At 48.9% G+C, this 16285-nt stretch overlaps 2 protein-coding genes across 2 annotated transcripts in view; both read left to right on the top strand.

Moving 5' to 3' along the window:
- The window catches only part of CD7 (CD7 molecule), a 214967-nt gene that overhangs the window by 57355 nt on the left and 141327 nt on the right, over positions 1–16285 (top strand). The gene's annotated exons all lie outside the window — the stretch shown is intronic.
- SEPTIN9 (septin 9) overlaps positions 1–16285 on the top strand; it is a 143377-nt gene that overhangs the window by 17879 nt on the left and 109213 nt on the right. The window contains exon 2 of the mRNA XM_054221501.1: positions 7931–7987. Coding sequence (XP_054077476.1) covers positions 7931–7987 — 57 coding nt within the window. The remainder of the gene's footprint in view (positions 1–7930; positions 7988–16285) is intronic.

Consider the following 16285-nt stretch of genomic DNA (forward strand, 5'->3'; position numbering starts at 1 on the left):
GGGTTCCAGTTCTCTCGCGGATTTCAGAAGCTAAGGAGTGTGAGCAAATGAGGAGCGTGCCGAGAACAGGGTAAATTTAGAGGGACAAGAACTATTTGGAAATCTGGTTAGCTTCAACAGTGAACTGGAAATTATTTTAGACTTGACAGCAGTTACAGGTCCGTTCCCAATCAGTATAGCTTCACAAGAACAGTTTTCTGTCCCTTTACAAATCCTTCTCCCTTTCCTCCTGCTGCTAAGTAAAAGAACCACATAAACCAGCAAATCTGACAGTACGTACAAAAGACCCATTTTTCCAGTCCCTTCCAATTTGTGTGGATACTTGCATTATAAATATGCATTTATACAAGTCATCTGATGTGTCAGTGTGGTGACGTGGCATCCCCTCTGCTGCCCAGCCGGATTACTGAAATGCTCTAACCAGAAGGATCACAGATGATGACTAACATGCTTTTTTGCATGAAAAACCGCTTGTGCTAATTTTTTTGTGTGCTTTCATGATTGTCCAGCATATCTCCGAATGACTATCAGCTGTGAGGTATTTGTGGGCAGTAAAGAACAGATGATCACAGAGAGTGGTGGAAATGATCTTGTTATTTCTATCAAGTGACTATCTGAGGATTGAGTTTGCTCACCTCAAAACAAACGTGCGGGGAAGAGGCATGGTCTCTGTGCTGTTTGAAGGCCATTTTAACTATTGAGTGACTTGCCAAAGCACTTGGGGTCACTCCAAGGTTCTAATCTTGATATTGAGATTGAACGTCTCTGAAAAGCCAAGACTCGTTTCAGGCACAAGCTTGAAATGTGTGGGTTTTGCAGGTCAGTCAAGGCACCTTTCTGGCCTGGAGCTCTACGGATGCATCAGTTGATTTTCTGAGAATTACTGCGGTTTAATTTGAGTTAAAAACTTGAATCAGTGCCTGAACTTGAGCCAAGGTTAGAATGCTGGGTCCCATGTCATCTTCTACCACCACGTGCAGGACTGGTCCTTCTATTTAACTTGGCCCTCTGCTGTGGCCAGGAGCTCTGGGCAGGCCACTGCTGGGCTTGGGGAAGCCTTTCTAATATTGGAAAAATTGAGGCCTAATTCTTGCTGCCTCTTATCACTAGCACAAGCTTTTGGAGCATTTTTTTAGTGTTAGAATGTGTTTGGCACCTGCTAGAAGTATAACATTGTGGTAGGTATATATGCATCTTGCTAATGCCAGTTTTCCTGTGGGTTTTCTTGGGGGTTATCTGTAATCCAGCCTTGGGCTGGGTTCTTTTGATGTGTGAACTCATGGCTCCGCTTGTATTAACGGTGCTGTGCTGATTAGCGGTGTCATCTGGCCCCGGCTTGATGGTATCCAGCTCCCATGTAAGAGAAACAGCTGTATGGTCCACGCATAGCCTTCGACCTAGACACATACAGCTTGCTGGTGCACCCATGTGGTGGGAGCCGTGTTGGAGACGGTAGTGGTCTGCTCCCGAGTCTGTAATCGCTGCCCCTTGGGAACAGCATCCCTCCATTCCCTCAGCATCCCTCCATCCCAGTGAAAGCTCGGTTTGCTGCCAGAGATATTTGATCCAGAATGAAACCATGCGCATGGGTTGAAGGGTTTTTTTTCTAGCTGTGCTCAGCTTCTTTGGAAAGAGTCTGTATTACACAGAATCTGGAAAAATGTCTTTTATTCTTCAGTGTGTGTTTCTGATTAGTGCTGGAAATGAATGTGAATTTTTTCCTTTTTTTTTAAAACATATTCCTTTTGAGGTTAATGTTGCAAGTGGATTTCAAGTTAATGGAAGTGAAGTTGTAATTGTGTGGTTCATTGGACTCGAGCTTGAAGTAATAGAGATACTTCTTCCTTTGCTACTCTGCAAACAGATGCATCTCCCTTGCAGTCCTTGGCTCCTCCAGAGCCTCGCTGTCCCCAGTGACACCCACAGCTCCACGTGCAGGGCTCTCCCTCCAAAGGTGATGTCCTTTGTCAGCATTGAAACTTTGCGGTTCAGTCTCCAGCAGCTGGTCTGGTATGTTGGAAAAGTCACGGAGGTGGTGGTTGTGTGGTGTGGACCAAACCATGTGTGGGTTACCCTCCCTCTGTTAACAGCTCCAGGCCTCATTGCTGATGGCATTTTCTCCAGCCATTTTATCTAAGGAGCTTTTAGAGCTTGTCTATGTGGAGCAGGATGAAATAAAGCTGTTGGTGAAGGCAATTCTTTTGCCTTCTTGTTAGTACCTGTGAAGTAGATAAAATGAGATAGGTTTCACACTCTGTATGGTCCTAAGAGTGTTGTGATGGATGTGCACGTCCTAAAAGGGAGTGGAAAACTCTGTCCCAGCAGTCTGCGCTGGTACCTGTGCCAGCTCTGCATCCGCTGCAGGGTGAATGAAGTGACATCCTTGCTGTCATCTTATTTCCTCCTTAGCTGACGGCAGGATGGCCTGAGGAGATAGCAAAGGGCAGGATGGGTTGGAGGAGGTAGGGCTGGGTGCTTCTGCAGTGCACAGGCTGCTGCAGATCCTGCCCTGGAGGGAGACAACTCTCAAACGCTGGTGTTGTGTAGGTGCTGGAGACACCTCTGAAGTGGTGTTCTCCTGGGGGGTGGGGGGGCTGTCTCCCATCACCCCAGTGCCAATGTTGGTGGAGTCTAGGCATGGCTCCATGACCTGGCACAGGCCTGTATGGCCCAGGAGACAGCTCTTGGAAGGCAGGAGTGTGGAAATATCCATAGGAGGAAACTGGTCTTGGATGGAGACGCGTCTCCAGTGCTATCTGGACACCCTGCTGCATTCATGCTGGGCGAAGAAGGAAACTGAATTCTCTGATTTTGGACCCACTAGTAAATACATTTAACAGAAGCCCTGTCACGCTGGCTGCCCAGATGAGCTGGTGCTGCTTTGCTGACTCCAGCACAGTGTGGGATGTCTCCTGCTGGTTTTGGCCTGTCCCTTTCCAACACAACCTTTATTTGGTTTGTGTTCTTTTGTTTGTTTGTTTTTTGTTTTTTCTGGACTGTGTAGAGAGAGCAAGTTCCTGGGTTACATCCTCCATTGTTTGTCTTCACCCTGTGGTTTCTCTTGATAATGGAAATTGCTCACTTGGTCTTTTGATTTTTACATGGTATGAGTGTAGAGGCATGGATCACTTACTGTGAGGAGAAAATAAATCTCAAGTGGCTTGTCTTGTTACTATTACATGCATGCATAAAAAGTTCGGGGTGTATCATGCAAAAACTCTGATGTGTTTTGGAGAACGTACATGTTGACTATATTGGAGGTGAACATCTCGGGCAGTTCCCTTGTTAGCTCTAGGTTCAGATTCAGCAAAGTCAGCCGGAAAAGTCATGCCGTAGCAAGGACAGTTTCTCCAGAGAGGCTGGACTCAGGCTCCCTGCTGCCCTGCCCCACGTCTGCATCAGGGCAAGTGTCTATAAAATGCTCCCGTTCCAGTACTGGAACACTTTACATCCATGGTATGTTACATCAGCAGCTGCAAGAAGCACAAAATAGTAGAACATTTGGCCCAATATTGTCTGGAGGGAGTGATTTAAACGTGAGCCTGGCTGGGATCTCGCTTGCACTGCCACAACCCTCCTGGAGTGATCTGTGGCTTCAGCAGTTGCGAAGGAGACCCCGGTGAAGCCCGGTGTCCTTCGGTGCTGCGGCCTTTTTGCTCTGCCATATGGTCCCAGCCTGGGGATCTGGAGGGAATTAGTCGTTGATTATAAATGTGAAAAAATATTGCTCGGCCAGTGAGCCAAGGTGAAGCTAAGCTCTGCGAATGTCATAACTTCGTCCTGCTGCCGCACATCCGCTGGGTTGGATGAACTGTTCTTGGATTGACCGACTTTAACTGTCGGACTCTTCCAATTTTTGAAGTCGTTCTGCCAGGGATGTGGGGAAGCATTCCTGATTTTTAGCTAAATAAAGCATATTTCATTCTGTTTCTTAGTCCAGTGCGCTACAAGAAACTTATAACGTAGCTGGAGGGCATTTGAACTGCGTTAAGAGGGAAGACTCACAGACGCTGTGTCTGGGGTGGAAACCTTTTGATTTTCGTTTCAGAGCCCCAACCCGGGCTCAGCCTGCTGCTTCCATGCTATAAATAGAGGTAACCCCAGAACGCGCTCAGCACGCCGATGCTCTCCGGTCCTGCCCACATCGCCGGCTTCCTGGCACTGTGTTCAGAGCAGCATATTTTTAGCTGTTGCTTTCTCTCTCTCTCTTTTTTTTTTTACAGATCTTCTCTTCTGCCTTGCCAGGCTGCCAGCTTTCCCTGCTGTTTATCTGCTTTCCAGGACTGTCTGGATCCTCCCTTGGTGGAGGGGCAGTGAGGGTATCATGGATAACAAGCTTGGCTTGGACTCCGTAGCGCTCCCTCCTCTTTCCAGATTTTCTGTTAAGGTGTTGGACAGCCTGTATGAACTTCTTGTTTGCTCTTTTATTTTCCCTTCTGTTGAAAAGGGATTAACAGCATTATTATGTATTATTAATGTTGTTAAGAGGGGTTGAAGCAACAGCTGTCAGAAAAACTTCCTTCTAATGCCGTCTCCACTACAGAGCACATCAATTCAGCTTGTCCACCTTTGGGTTTACCTCTTTAAAAAGGGTGTGAATAGCAATTACAGATCCTCGGAGAAAACCTGCAAGGCAGGGCAGATAAGCAAATTCTGAGAAATGTTTGCCTAAAAGGTTTGGGCTGAGGCAGGGCATGGATGCTCTGACAGCTGCACTGCGTTGGATGCTCCCCGTCCTATGTGTGTTTTTCCACTGGAGTCGTTGCTAAAGGGAATAAAGCCTATTTCCTATGTGCGATCCTGTCCAAGCTTGTAAGCTCCTCGCTCCGCTTCCGTCCTGCTTTGCCACAGACTGAATGAAGCCTTTGAACATAAAAGGATGTATTTAACTACCTCAGCATGGCTGCATATCTGCATTCTTCAGCGTGCCACCCGTAAGGGGAGTTTTTCCGATGCTTTTTGAGCAATTATGAAAGCCAGATTTCAACACCGCACCTCGCCTGCACGCAGACAAAGCAGAGGTGTTCGTTCTCTGCAAGGAGCCGAGCCAGGGCTCGAGTGCTCCTCCAGTGTGTCTGAAGAAGTGCTATTTAAAATTCTGTTGAGCCCAGGAAATATGGCTCTTCATTCTTCGTAGTGTTCAAAGAAGCGGTAGACACTTAGGGGCGAGGAAATAATTAAGGAAAAAAACCAAACCAAAACAAAAACCAAAACAAACAAAAAAAAAACCCCCGAAAAACCCCACAACAAAACCAGGAACTTGGTTTAATAGGAAAAAAATAAGTTTGAAATTTATAATGCTGGTTATAGTGCATAAGCTCCTAGAAACTTCATCCCTTCTCTCGCAGTTGGTAATGGAAACTGCAGGCCGAGTGGTGTGTGAGCAGCGCGGTCTGCCCTGTTGCAGAGCAGATAAAGCTCCTGGGGACAGGCTGGGTGTCCACGCGTGCGGGTGGACGTCCCGGCTCTATTTTTGGCACCTTGGGCTGGTGGTGCTCTTTGTGGGGCTGAGCCGAGCTGGGGACGGCTCCGGGTGGGGACGGCTGGGGGCTCTCCCTGTGCCACCGCGGTCAGGCAGCACCGCTGTTTCCCTGGGACCGGCCCTGTGGTTCAGCCATGTAACTTTGTGAGCACAGAGGCTTTTTATATTAGAAAAGGAAAGGGAGAGAGAAAATGCACACATATATGCATATATATAAGCAGGGGTTTCTGAGCGTGAGACACTTTTTCCATGTTGAGTTGCCAGGCAGCTCTTTTCCCTTCCCTTCCTCCATCCCAGGGCTCATTGGTATGAAAGCTTTCCTGCCTTTTATATATGTACTTATTTATTTATTTTTTTTTATATGATGCACTCTTCCAGCTGCTGTGGTTTGTGAAGTTATGGCTATGTTACAAATCACAGTTTAGGGATGTTCTGCAGCTTAAATTGGTGCTGTTTGAATCCCTTTACTTCTTGTACAACAGATCTGGTAGATGGTGAGAAAATAGTCTAAATAATATAACTAAACAACATCACCCCAAAAATCTGTAAGTTCCTTACCTGTTTGCAGAGTAGAAATATTGATTCAAAACATTGGTCTGCTCAGGTGGGGTTTGTATTGCACTGAGGAATCTCTGTGGCTCCATTCTGGAGCTTGACAGCTCCAGCATCTGGTGTCTGAGATGGTGGGCACCATCCTGGAGCTGGTGTTCCTCTAGCAGGACCCACCAGAGACTGAGGAGCTGACAGACCTTCTGGGAGTCCCTGTATTGGGCAATCATAGCTTATGGGGAAGTTTCAGAATAGCATTGCAGGATCACAGAATGGCTGGGGTTGGAAGGGACCTCTGGAGATCATCTCCTCCAACCCCCTGCCAGAGCAGGGTCACCCAGAGCAGGTGGCACAGGAATGCCTCCAGGTGGGTTTGGAATGTCTCCAGAGATGGAGACTCCACCACCTCTCGGGGCAGCCTGTGCCAGGGCTCTGCCACCCTCACAGCAAAGAAGTTCCTCCTCATGTTTACATGGAACTCCCTATGTTCAAGTTTGTGCCCGTTACCCCTTGTCTTGTCCCTGGGCACCACTGAAAAGAGCCTGGCCCCATCCTCCTGACACCCCCCCTTTCAGTATTTATAAGCGTTGATAAGATCCCCCCTCAGGCGTCTTTTTTCCAGCCCCAAGAGACCCAAATCCCTCAGCCTTTCTTCACAAGAGAGGTGTTCCAGTCCCCTCATCCTCTTGGTAGCCCTTTGCTGTCCCCCATGAGGTGGTTCACTGCATTTGCTGTGTCCACTTTTATTGAGCTAAGAAAAGAGAAACTGAGGCACTACTCGACGTATGGTTTCTGCGTAAGGCTAGGTTTTAACCCAAGGCTTGTTAAGGGGAGTTCTGGTTCTTGCTGAGTTGTTCAGCGTATCTGGGAAATGAGTGTTGTGGCAATCACCACTTCACAAATCAGCAGCTGGGGCAGCAGGGAAATAGAAGGAGTTGCTGATGGATTAGAAATGTTACCTGGAGTCTGGGAGGCAGGCAGGCATCGGGGAGTTACCGATCCCTTTCTGAAGTGGGTATGGGAATGGAGGAGACAGGTGTGTCTGGGTTTTGCCTTTCAAAGCAATGTATGATGTAGGGTAGGTTAAGATGTTCGCATACCTTTCTCCAGCACAGTGCGTATGAATTAACCATGTGCTACCCCACTGAGTGCGATGAACACTTTTTTTTTTTCTTAAAAAGATGGAGCAGAATTAGTCCAACATCTGGATCGCTGTGTTCTGGCTTAGCATCTGCCTAGAACATGTGATGTACCTTCTGTTTCAGCCTGTCTAACCCCACGATGGCATTCTCCTGTGGGATATGTTCCCAGGGTGCTGGGTGCCATCTGGCCGGGCAGTAGTCACCCCTCGCTTTCCTGTGATGCTGAACGTGGGAGCTACGGCTGTCCTCGGGGCTGAGCTGGCTGGAGAGGCCAAGCACCTCTGGGAAGTGGTTTCTTTGCAGGAGCCTCTTTGAGCTCTCTGCCAGTGCAGGACATGTGCCAGTCCTCAAATTCCTGTGCTTTCTTCTCTCGGCAAGGAAACCTGTCTCTGGAAGTGCTATGCTTGTTTCCAGGATAAAATATCCTGGAGCAAGAGGTGAAGGTGCATGTCCCACTTAGTGACTTCAGAAGTTCTCTCTGCTTTTTCTGGAAATGTTAAATACATTTGTGGGATTAATGTGTTTGAATAATAATAATATTTGACATCTTCAGGGGAAGGTGGAGGTCTCTTTTCAGGTGTTTTTCTGTTTGAAATAACAGATAACATTCCTTCGATCACCGAGATGACTGTGCATAGCAGACTCCCAACAGAAAATGTGCCTCACCAGATATAGAGTCACAGCAGGGAGACTGCTCTACATACACCATGTTTGCATGAACCCCCTCAGTTCAGTCAAAACTTCTTTCTTGCTTTAGGAATCACCCGGACCTCCAGCGGGAGACTTCGGAGACTCAGTGACCAGACGAGTCCAAGTAAGTTGCATGAATTTCTCTCTTTGAAACTTCCTCATCCAATTTAAAAAAAAAAATAAAAAAAAATTAAAAAGAGAGAATGCAAGAGGTAACCCTCAGAAGTCACATCTCCTGCCTGCTGTCCGGTGGCCGTGGTTGGGAAGGCAAAGCTGGCTGCTAATAATTGCAGAGCTCTTTATGCTGCAGAGAGAGAGCAGTATATATATAAAAAGAGAACAGTATATATATTTAAAAAATAGGAAAAGAGAGAGCAATATAAAATAAAATATTAATTACTGAATAGTGGATCCAGAGAGAATAATTACAAAGCCCCATCTCAATTGAAGGGGTCTAACACAGCGCAACAGACAGCAGGAATGGCCCGAGGTTGAAATACAGCTTTAGTAATTAGTGGCTCTTTCCACACTCTCCTTAGCTATTATTTTTTTATTGGATGTGGAGATTTATGGATTATATGTGCTTGTGACTAAATTTACGCTTCTAATTGCAGCTTAATGTTGCTGAAGCTGTTTCTGATTCCGAAGGAAGCAGGTGGGGAGGGTTTTGTTGTTTTGGTTTTTTTTTCTCCTTGAAAAAGGTGTTTTCCAGCCTCAGGAAAGCACTAGCAGAAGTTTTGGTGCTTGGGAGTGCCCGAGCCTGTTGTGCTCCGCTTGCGTGTGCGTGACACCGGTCGGGACTGCCTGGGGACAGAGACGCATCCCTGGTGCTTACCTGCATTATCCCCTGGGAATAGGAAATTTCAGTCTTGTCATCTGAAATACCCAAAAAGAAGATGAGACAGCTCCTTTCTGGGCTTTTCCTTTTGCTGACTACCTGCCCCGATGGACCTGTGCTGCTCCAAAGGTCCAAACCCCCACGGGAAGCATCTTTCTCCAGAATTGGGGTCTCTTGTACATCACGGATGTTCATCTTAGCAGGTGCTTTGCTGCAATTGAAATCTTCCTTCACGTTTCCTTCTGAGATGTGTGACCTCTCCTTGGCGTTGCCTCCTTGCTCGCTCTGGGATGCTGCAGTTGTCTCTGCTGCAATCGGCCTGTCCCCCCGAGAACCCCACTCGCCTCAACACCCTGCTCTGGCCACGCTTGGTTCAGGGCTTTTGTCCGCCTTGTCCCCTTGGTCTCTCTGTCACTCACAGTTGCTCCCTCCAGGCTCGATTTGCTATTTCAATTCGTCTTCTCAGCCCTCGTATCCTGTCTCAGCTCCCAGATGTACTTATCAAAACAGACGTTTTCAGCTTTTCCCTCTGTGTGGGTGGGAGGAGAAAGCCACCCTCGGGATGCCTTCCTGGAGCGGTGACTTCAGCGTTCTGCTGTATCAAGGCATCAGCACATGTGGAATAGGGATTAGTCACAGATGTCCGGTTAAGCGTGCACTTAAATGCCCTGGGAACTGTGACACTGCTTGCCTGGCCCTCGTCAAATGCCAGTGATAAGCACAGGGACAGATATTAATGTTACGGCACAGACAAGGGTGACAGGGGACGTGGCATGCCGTGATGCTGCCCCGCTGCTGGGACACTTTGCATCTGGAGCTTCACAGCCGTGCGCTGTCACCGTCTCCAACCCTAATGTTGCGATGTATTGGTGGGAGGACGTAAATATGGTCAGAGTGGGCCACTGCACCCCAAACTAACATCTAATGGTGGGAAAAATGTGTTGAGTCGCAGTATTGGTCTGGGTGCTAAAGCTTCACAGCAGCGATCGTTCGGTCCGGAAGAACTGAGCTGTGTTTTAAAGCTGATGCTTCAAAACTTGGCTACCAGCGCAGAAGGTGGTAGTTTTGAACTGAAGTGCATGTTTATCTTCTGGATGTGCAAAAACAAGGTTGCAGTCTCAGCCCTGGTACCACATGTTTTCATATATGTGTGTCCGAGGACAGAAATGGGAATTGGTACAGTTCCAAAGGTAACTGGAGTGTAGAGAATCTAAATTGAAAGACACAGCGCATGTGTTCAAGCTTGTTTTCTTAGACTCTAATTATATACTTTTCCACTTTTCTGGTGAGAGACCTTTTAAATGCTCATTTTTATTTTTTTTTTCAAGTTAAAATCAAATGAGCAGCTCAGTGCCCCAGTTTACATTGCAGTAAATATTTATGACTCCATATAACTGCAGCTCAGTTTCCCCTTGTTTCGGGTCCAAATTTTCCCCTCTGCACATCTGGCCTTGAACGCAGAAGCTTTTGTTCCTGTAAAAGATAAATTGGGGTTGGGATGACTGAGCAGTGGTTGTAAGTGAAGCATCACAAAAGGGCTTGCTTTGGGCTCTTTGCCACCCTAAACAAGGAAAGGGATGACGTGCATTTCCATAGCCACAGCTCTTGGGATCTAGACAGCTACACAGTCATCTGGACACCATGTATTGCCTTGGGGCATGCGGTGATGGTAGGAACCTGGAGATCTGATGTTGACCTCTTTTGGAAACCTTATTCTAGGACTCCTGTCAGTTTTTCTTGTACCTTTGCAGGTGGTTGTGTGGCATTGGTATGCAGCGTTGCGCAGTGAGGGCACTTTAGGATGGGAAGAATAAGCTTCTTGGAGGAACCCATTTCCCCACAGGATTATAGGGGACCATAATTTCTTTAGGTATGTGAATCCTATGCTTTGGCTCGGTTTGTTTTAATTTAGCTGCAAAAGTGGAGTTAATATCATGTGTACCTGAGGAATGCCCTGGGAAGGGGGAGATGCCAGGTTAAGACAGCGTTCAAGCGTCTCATGGCTGTAACGGGGCTCTACCTATATGAAGAAATGCCACAATGATTGGTACAGAAACAACTTCTGATGTCCAGCACCCTGGAGGTGCTGAGCTGAACCGGACCAGGGCCCGTTCAGTGGAAGACGCGTGGAGCTGGGCTCACCGCTGGCTCCGTCTTCCCACAGTATTGCTAGTTGTATGGTCCTCACCCCTGCAGCTCAGCAACGGGCCAGCTCAGGGCTGGACAACAGCACCGTCCTGGGGCGCAGCCTGATGGCGGGAGCTGGGAGGGCCTCAGCTCGAGGATTGGAAGGACAAGGAAGATGTCTGGGGCTTGGCACCGTCCCCCGTCCATTAGAACATGGGACCCTGCCCATAAGGTTGAGTTTGGGGATTGGTTTGGAGGCTCTGCTCAACAGGCAGAGGGAGAGGAGCGGAGTGGGAAGACGACCTTTACAAAAGGCTCCATCAGAGCTCAGAATTGCGGCCCCTAAAATGCCACTGTCACTTGATGTGGGTAGCTCAGGGCAATATTTTTGCAGAGTTAAGAACTGCTTGTCAGGGAAGTTACTCCCACTTCATTTTCCTACAACCGTACCTGATGTATTTGAAAGAGAGAAATATGTGCTGACATTTGCCATCCGGAGCAGCGATGTGTTCCCGAGCCGGCCAGAAAACAGCCCCAGAGCAGTTGGAGTGGAAGAAATCGGCATCGTATTCCTCTTGGGCAGCCAGCTGTGCTCTGTACTTTGATTTGTTTCCAGGCTACAATTTGGTTTTTGCTAGGAGGAAGGAACTTCCCTGGTGGGGGTAATGCAGGAGGGTCCAGAAAAAAACGTAGAGCTTACTGATTTAACTAAAACAGCTTGTTTTTAATGTGTAGGTAAATGCAGGGAGGAGGATGCCTTCCAGCTGCGGTGCAGCAGAACTGTGGCTGCACCGGTGCTATTTGTGGGTCAGGTGCTTTGTTCATGAGTGGTCCCAAAGGGGTGAGAGGGGAGCAGGTGCCTCCGCTTTCCTGTTTCGGCCTTTGTGTGGCTGCAGGGCTGCCTGGAGCCGGCCCGAGCGGAGCAGGGGCAAGCTGCCAGGGCCAGCTGCAGTCCAGGGCAGGCACAGCTTTTCCATCCAAAAAAGACAGGGCGCTTAGCGGCCCCACTTCTGCATCATCAGCAGTTGGCTGAGGGTCAACCACAACTTGTCTCGGCGCTTTTTGGAAGCGTAGGGCGTAATTTAGAGAGGCATGAAGCTCAAGGCCGGCTCTCTGGGTTGCTTTAGAAAGGGGCACTCACTGATGTCATGAAACCTTCATCCAGGCAGTCCGTCTCCTAAGGTCTAAATACTTCTCTTGGGTATAAAGCGGAGGGACTCCTGAGCCAGTTGTGTTTGTTGTTTGTACCAGCTTGAGCCCCTTGTCCACTCCTTACGTTGACGGCAGTAGATAGAGGGGCCAGAAGGCACAGTGGGTGGACAAGCGTGGGCTGGAGATGCAGGAGGAGTGAGGTGGTTGGAAGATGTTGGTTGTGGTGTGACATTGTGAGCTTTTGCTCAGCGCATGAGCTCTAGGACACCACAGACCACGACGGCCCTGCGCTGCCATGCTGCCCAGGGCACCCAGGAGGTCTCTGCAGGAGCTGGTAGCTGGGATTAATGAAAGTGGAGAGAATATAGTCTTACATGAAAACTTCAACAAGACGTGCACAGATAGTTCTTGTCTTATGTTGCTTTTCACTGGTTAAGCCTTGCATTTTCCCTTTAATAGTTATTGATGATGTCGTTGCTGGGGGGAAACAGGGCAGCTGAGGTCAAAGCAGTGCTTTTTGCATCGCCTACGAATCTCGAGATCCTTCCCCGTGGCACTGAAATGGAAAGATGTATGGCTGGGCCCGTGGAAGAGCTGAACACACATAGCTGTGGGCATAGCTTAAATGGGTGTCATCACTTCAACATCTAATTTCAGCAGGGTTCGCTAATTTAGGATGCTCCAAATTCACGCAGTGAGTTAAAGGTAGGTATGACAACAATCTTGCTGTTTCCACCTCTTGATTTAGGACCTTGCCCTGAGGACCATCTCCTCTATTTATGCCCGGAATTTGTAAGAGAGCAACTTTAGAAATTGGTTTATGTGAGGCTGGAAGTTAACCAGAATAGCGGAAATAAAAGACATGTCAAAAGCCAGGGGCTCCCTAGTCGAGCGTACATGATTACTGTTATGTAAGCTAATTCAGAGAGCTATAAAAACCATTAGGTTTTTGAGGTCTTTTTCCCCAGGGAGATGCTGCCAGAACTGTCACACATCTCCCACAGCTCGGGCACGGGTATCCCCATCACACAGCACAGCCCTCTACGTGTAATCGGGGTATTGGAGCAAACTGAGTTTGGGAACCTCTCCCAAAACCTTGGTCCAGACCTTCAGATTGTCCTAACATTTACTGCACCCTTTTTTCAGTTTCCCATTGCCATACTGGGATCCAGGCTGTGAGTGCAACCCTTGTCCGGCTGGAAGCTGTGGGGATGCACAACATCACTTTGCAGTGTGGCGTTTTTAGCCAGGACTGTGCCTTTCACCTTGGTGGAGCAGCAGAGGGGTTAACTGATTAACTGGAGCCTTGTGGTTGCAGCCTCATGGCTTTGGATGTGTCCCTAGATGAGGTCATATGAATTCCTTTGGGCAGCCTCTGTTCCCCTTTGTTTTAAGCACTGCACTGGTCACCCCAGCTGCACGGATCCCCGTGCCAAAGGGTGTCCCTGTGCACATGCACCACTTGCTCTCCTTGGGCTCCCTAGTGACAAACCCTCGCTTGACACGTGTCCTCTTGGTCTTTCTCATCATGAGGGCGAAGTAGCGAAGGTGAAGCTCGGTCACCAGCCAGCCTGGAGGCTCCCTCCTGCAGCAGCACGGCTCTGTGGGAAAACCCAACTCCAGGCAACAAGAAGTTGAGCGAGGTGGCTGCTCTTGATTCAGGTGCCCGGTTTCCTGCACAGACACACGAGGATGGGCCTTGCGTAACGCAGACACATGGGCTCCAAACTGCCGGGGAGAGCCCTGTGGGGCTCCCACGTGCTGCAAGCAGAGATTTGCATTACTTCCAGTGAATGAGGGAGTGTAGGCGCTTGTGTGCACAGCTAAGAACTTAAGGAATAGTGACAGATGCCGTGGGCCTGTTTGCTATTGAAGTGATGCGCTGAGCACTGGCGTGTCATTCTGTTCCCTTACAATACCTGTGATTCATCTCCAGTCTTACGTAGGCTCCCTTTTAGTCCCAAAAGGCTACTGGACATCACAAGGGAGTAGGTAGGTTTCTTGATGCTTTCTTCGTACAGCACCTGGCGCTGTGGCCTCTGGGGTGAAGAAACCAGAGACAGTGAATTATAAATCAGTGGCTCAGGAATCACCACAGATTTAATGCTCTGTAATATTTGCAGGCTTTAGTGGCAGACTGTGCTTTTTAGATAATCATCTTCCTCACTGGAGTGTGATATGGGTTTGTTGATGAGGTCCGCAGGGTTCCCCCGAGGAAAGGAGATGTAGAGGTGCAGAGTGCAACTCCTCCGGGACAGGAGCAGTAGTCTTTGAGTGAGGTTATTTATCATCTTGGGACCAGACATCTCTGGAATAAGTGTCTAATGCTCTTTTAGAGGAACCTCACATCAGCTGCAGCGGAGAGGAGGTGGGAGAGCAGGGAAGGGGAATGGCAGTGGAATATGGTTTTATCTCATTGTGAAGGATGGAGGGGAAAAAAAATCCCAAACCAGTCCTCTATAGGAGAATACAGTGCCCTGGGAGAGTGAAATATGTTTGTTATCACCCCTGCCAGACACAGTCCATGTCCTGTGAGGGGCCTGGCTGCGCTGGGATGTGGCTGACCCAAGGTGCCATGGAGGAGCTGATGGCGCAGGCGAGGAGGAGCCCTCCTGGGGTTGGGGAGTGAAAGGACAGGCTTCCAGCCAAGGTGGCGACGGGCACTGGAGGAGTGGGACAGCTATGGAAATGTGTGCGTGTGGGGTGTGGTGTCTGGCACCCATCTCCTTGGGAACAGGGGAAAAACAAAGCAGGGGAGGGAAGGAGGGCTGGTGTGTCTTGGCCTGGGCTGTATGTGCTGGTTACCTAAGCTGCTGCGTGTGGTCACATTTCTCTCGGTTGAGTACATGTGTCTCTCCATGGTGTTTATTTTCTTCATCTTTTTGTTGCTGAAATGTCAGTTTGCAAATTGCTCTCGGGCATGTTGGCAGACCAGCTCGCGGCTGCTCAACTTTCCCTCTTCGCCTCCAAGCTTGGTGTCCCTCATCACGTGGGCAGAGGCAAATTCCCGAGCCCTGGCTGCCCACCACAGGCATCCTCTGAGCCTCCGAGGCCGGCGCATCCGGAGGTGGCTAGTGTTTACCAAAACCCCTAATTGTACCTTAGGCAGAGAGCACCGATTTACTCCTCGCTATATTTAGCTTGTGTCTGGGACTGCAAAGGGACAGGAGCGCAGCCTTTCATGCCTTTTTTTGCAGAGAGTTGACTCACTTGTAAGGCAGCTCTGCAGATGGGTTGGTGGATAAAGCACTGTAGATGTTCAGGGCTGACCTGTGAAGTACGAAGTCCTCCCTGCAGAAATTTTGGGACCCATGAAAGCAATGAATGAGGTCCAAGAAAAGAACCAGTAGCAAGAGGCATTCCTGATTGACTCAGTGGAGCAGTCAGTCCCTCCTTGGTTTAAATATTTTGTAGTTTGATTTCTGATCAAAAGCATGTGATGATGCTCAGAGAGGTATCAGGCCTGGATGATTCTGCTGCTAGATGAAAACAGGGTTGTCTACCTAATTCTGGAGTGTTTTGTCTCCTCCAGAGGATTGGCCCTCCTTCAGCAATGCAGACTTAAGGCAAGGTAAGCCACTGGTGGCGTGCTCCGGCAGCATCACAGCAAGGCAGCATCTCCCTGTGGTGTTGCAGTATGCTCACACAGTGAAATCCATGCGGAGAGAGAGTCCCTTGCCTGTGCCTTCCCCATATTTTGAAAATCCCTCTGTTTAGGGATTCACCTAAAGAAAGCGAAACAAATATCTCAGCAGGTCTGTCCTCGTGTGAGGTCTCCCCTCCAGAGGAGCTGTTTCAACAGACGGGAGCAGAGTGTCGCTTCTTACAAGCCTTTGCTTCCCGTGTGTAAAGTGCTTAGGAATTGTGCAGCTTTTCAACCGAGCCGTTTTCTGCTGCGGCGCCGGTGATGTGCAGGACACTGGGCTCGCTGTGCTGCGGCTGTGCTGGCTCCAGGGCTCCCTGGGGCAAGCTCTTCTGAGGGTGGCGGAGGGGAGCTGTGTGTAATGCAACCCGTGCCCTGCCCTATTAAATAAAGCCAGAAAAGAGAAGGGCAGCCCAAAGGTGTTTGCAGGGCTTGGTGCAATCTGCCGTGTTGTAGTGAGGTGGAACTTGGTCTCTTCTTCCAAGGAACAGGCGATGGGACAAGAGGAAATGGCCTCACGTTGCGCCAGGGGAGGTTTAGGATGGATATTAGGAACAACTTCTTCACTGAAAAGGGTTGTCGAACACTGGAACAGGCTGCCCGGGGAAGTGGAGGAGTCACCATCCCTGGAGGTATTTAAAAGCTGGGTAGACGTGGTGCTG

This window comes from Rissa tridactyla, chromosome 15 (genome assembly GCF_028500815.1).
Source record: "Rissa tridactyla isolate bRisTri1 chromosome 15, bRisTri1.patW.cur.20221130, whole genome shotgun sequence".
Lineage (NCBI taxonomy): Eukaryota > Metazoa > Chordata > Aves > Charadriiformes > Laridae > Rissa > Rissa tridactyla.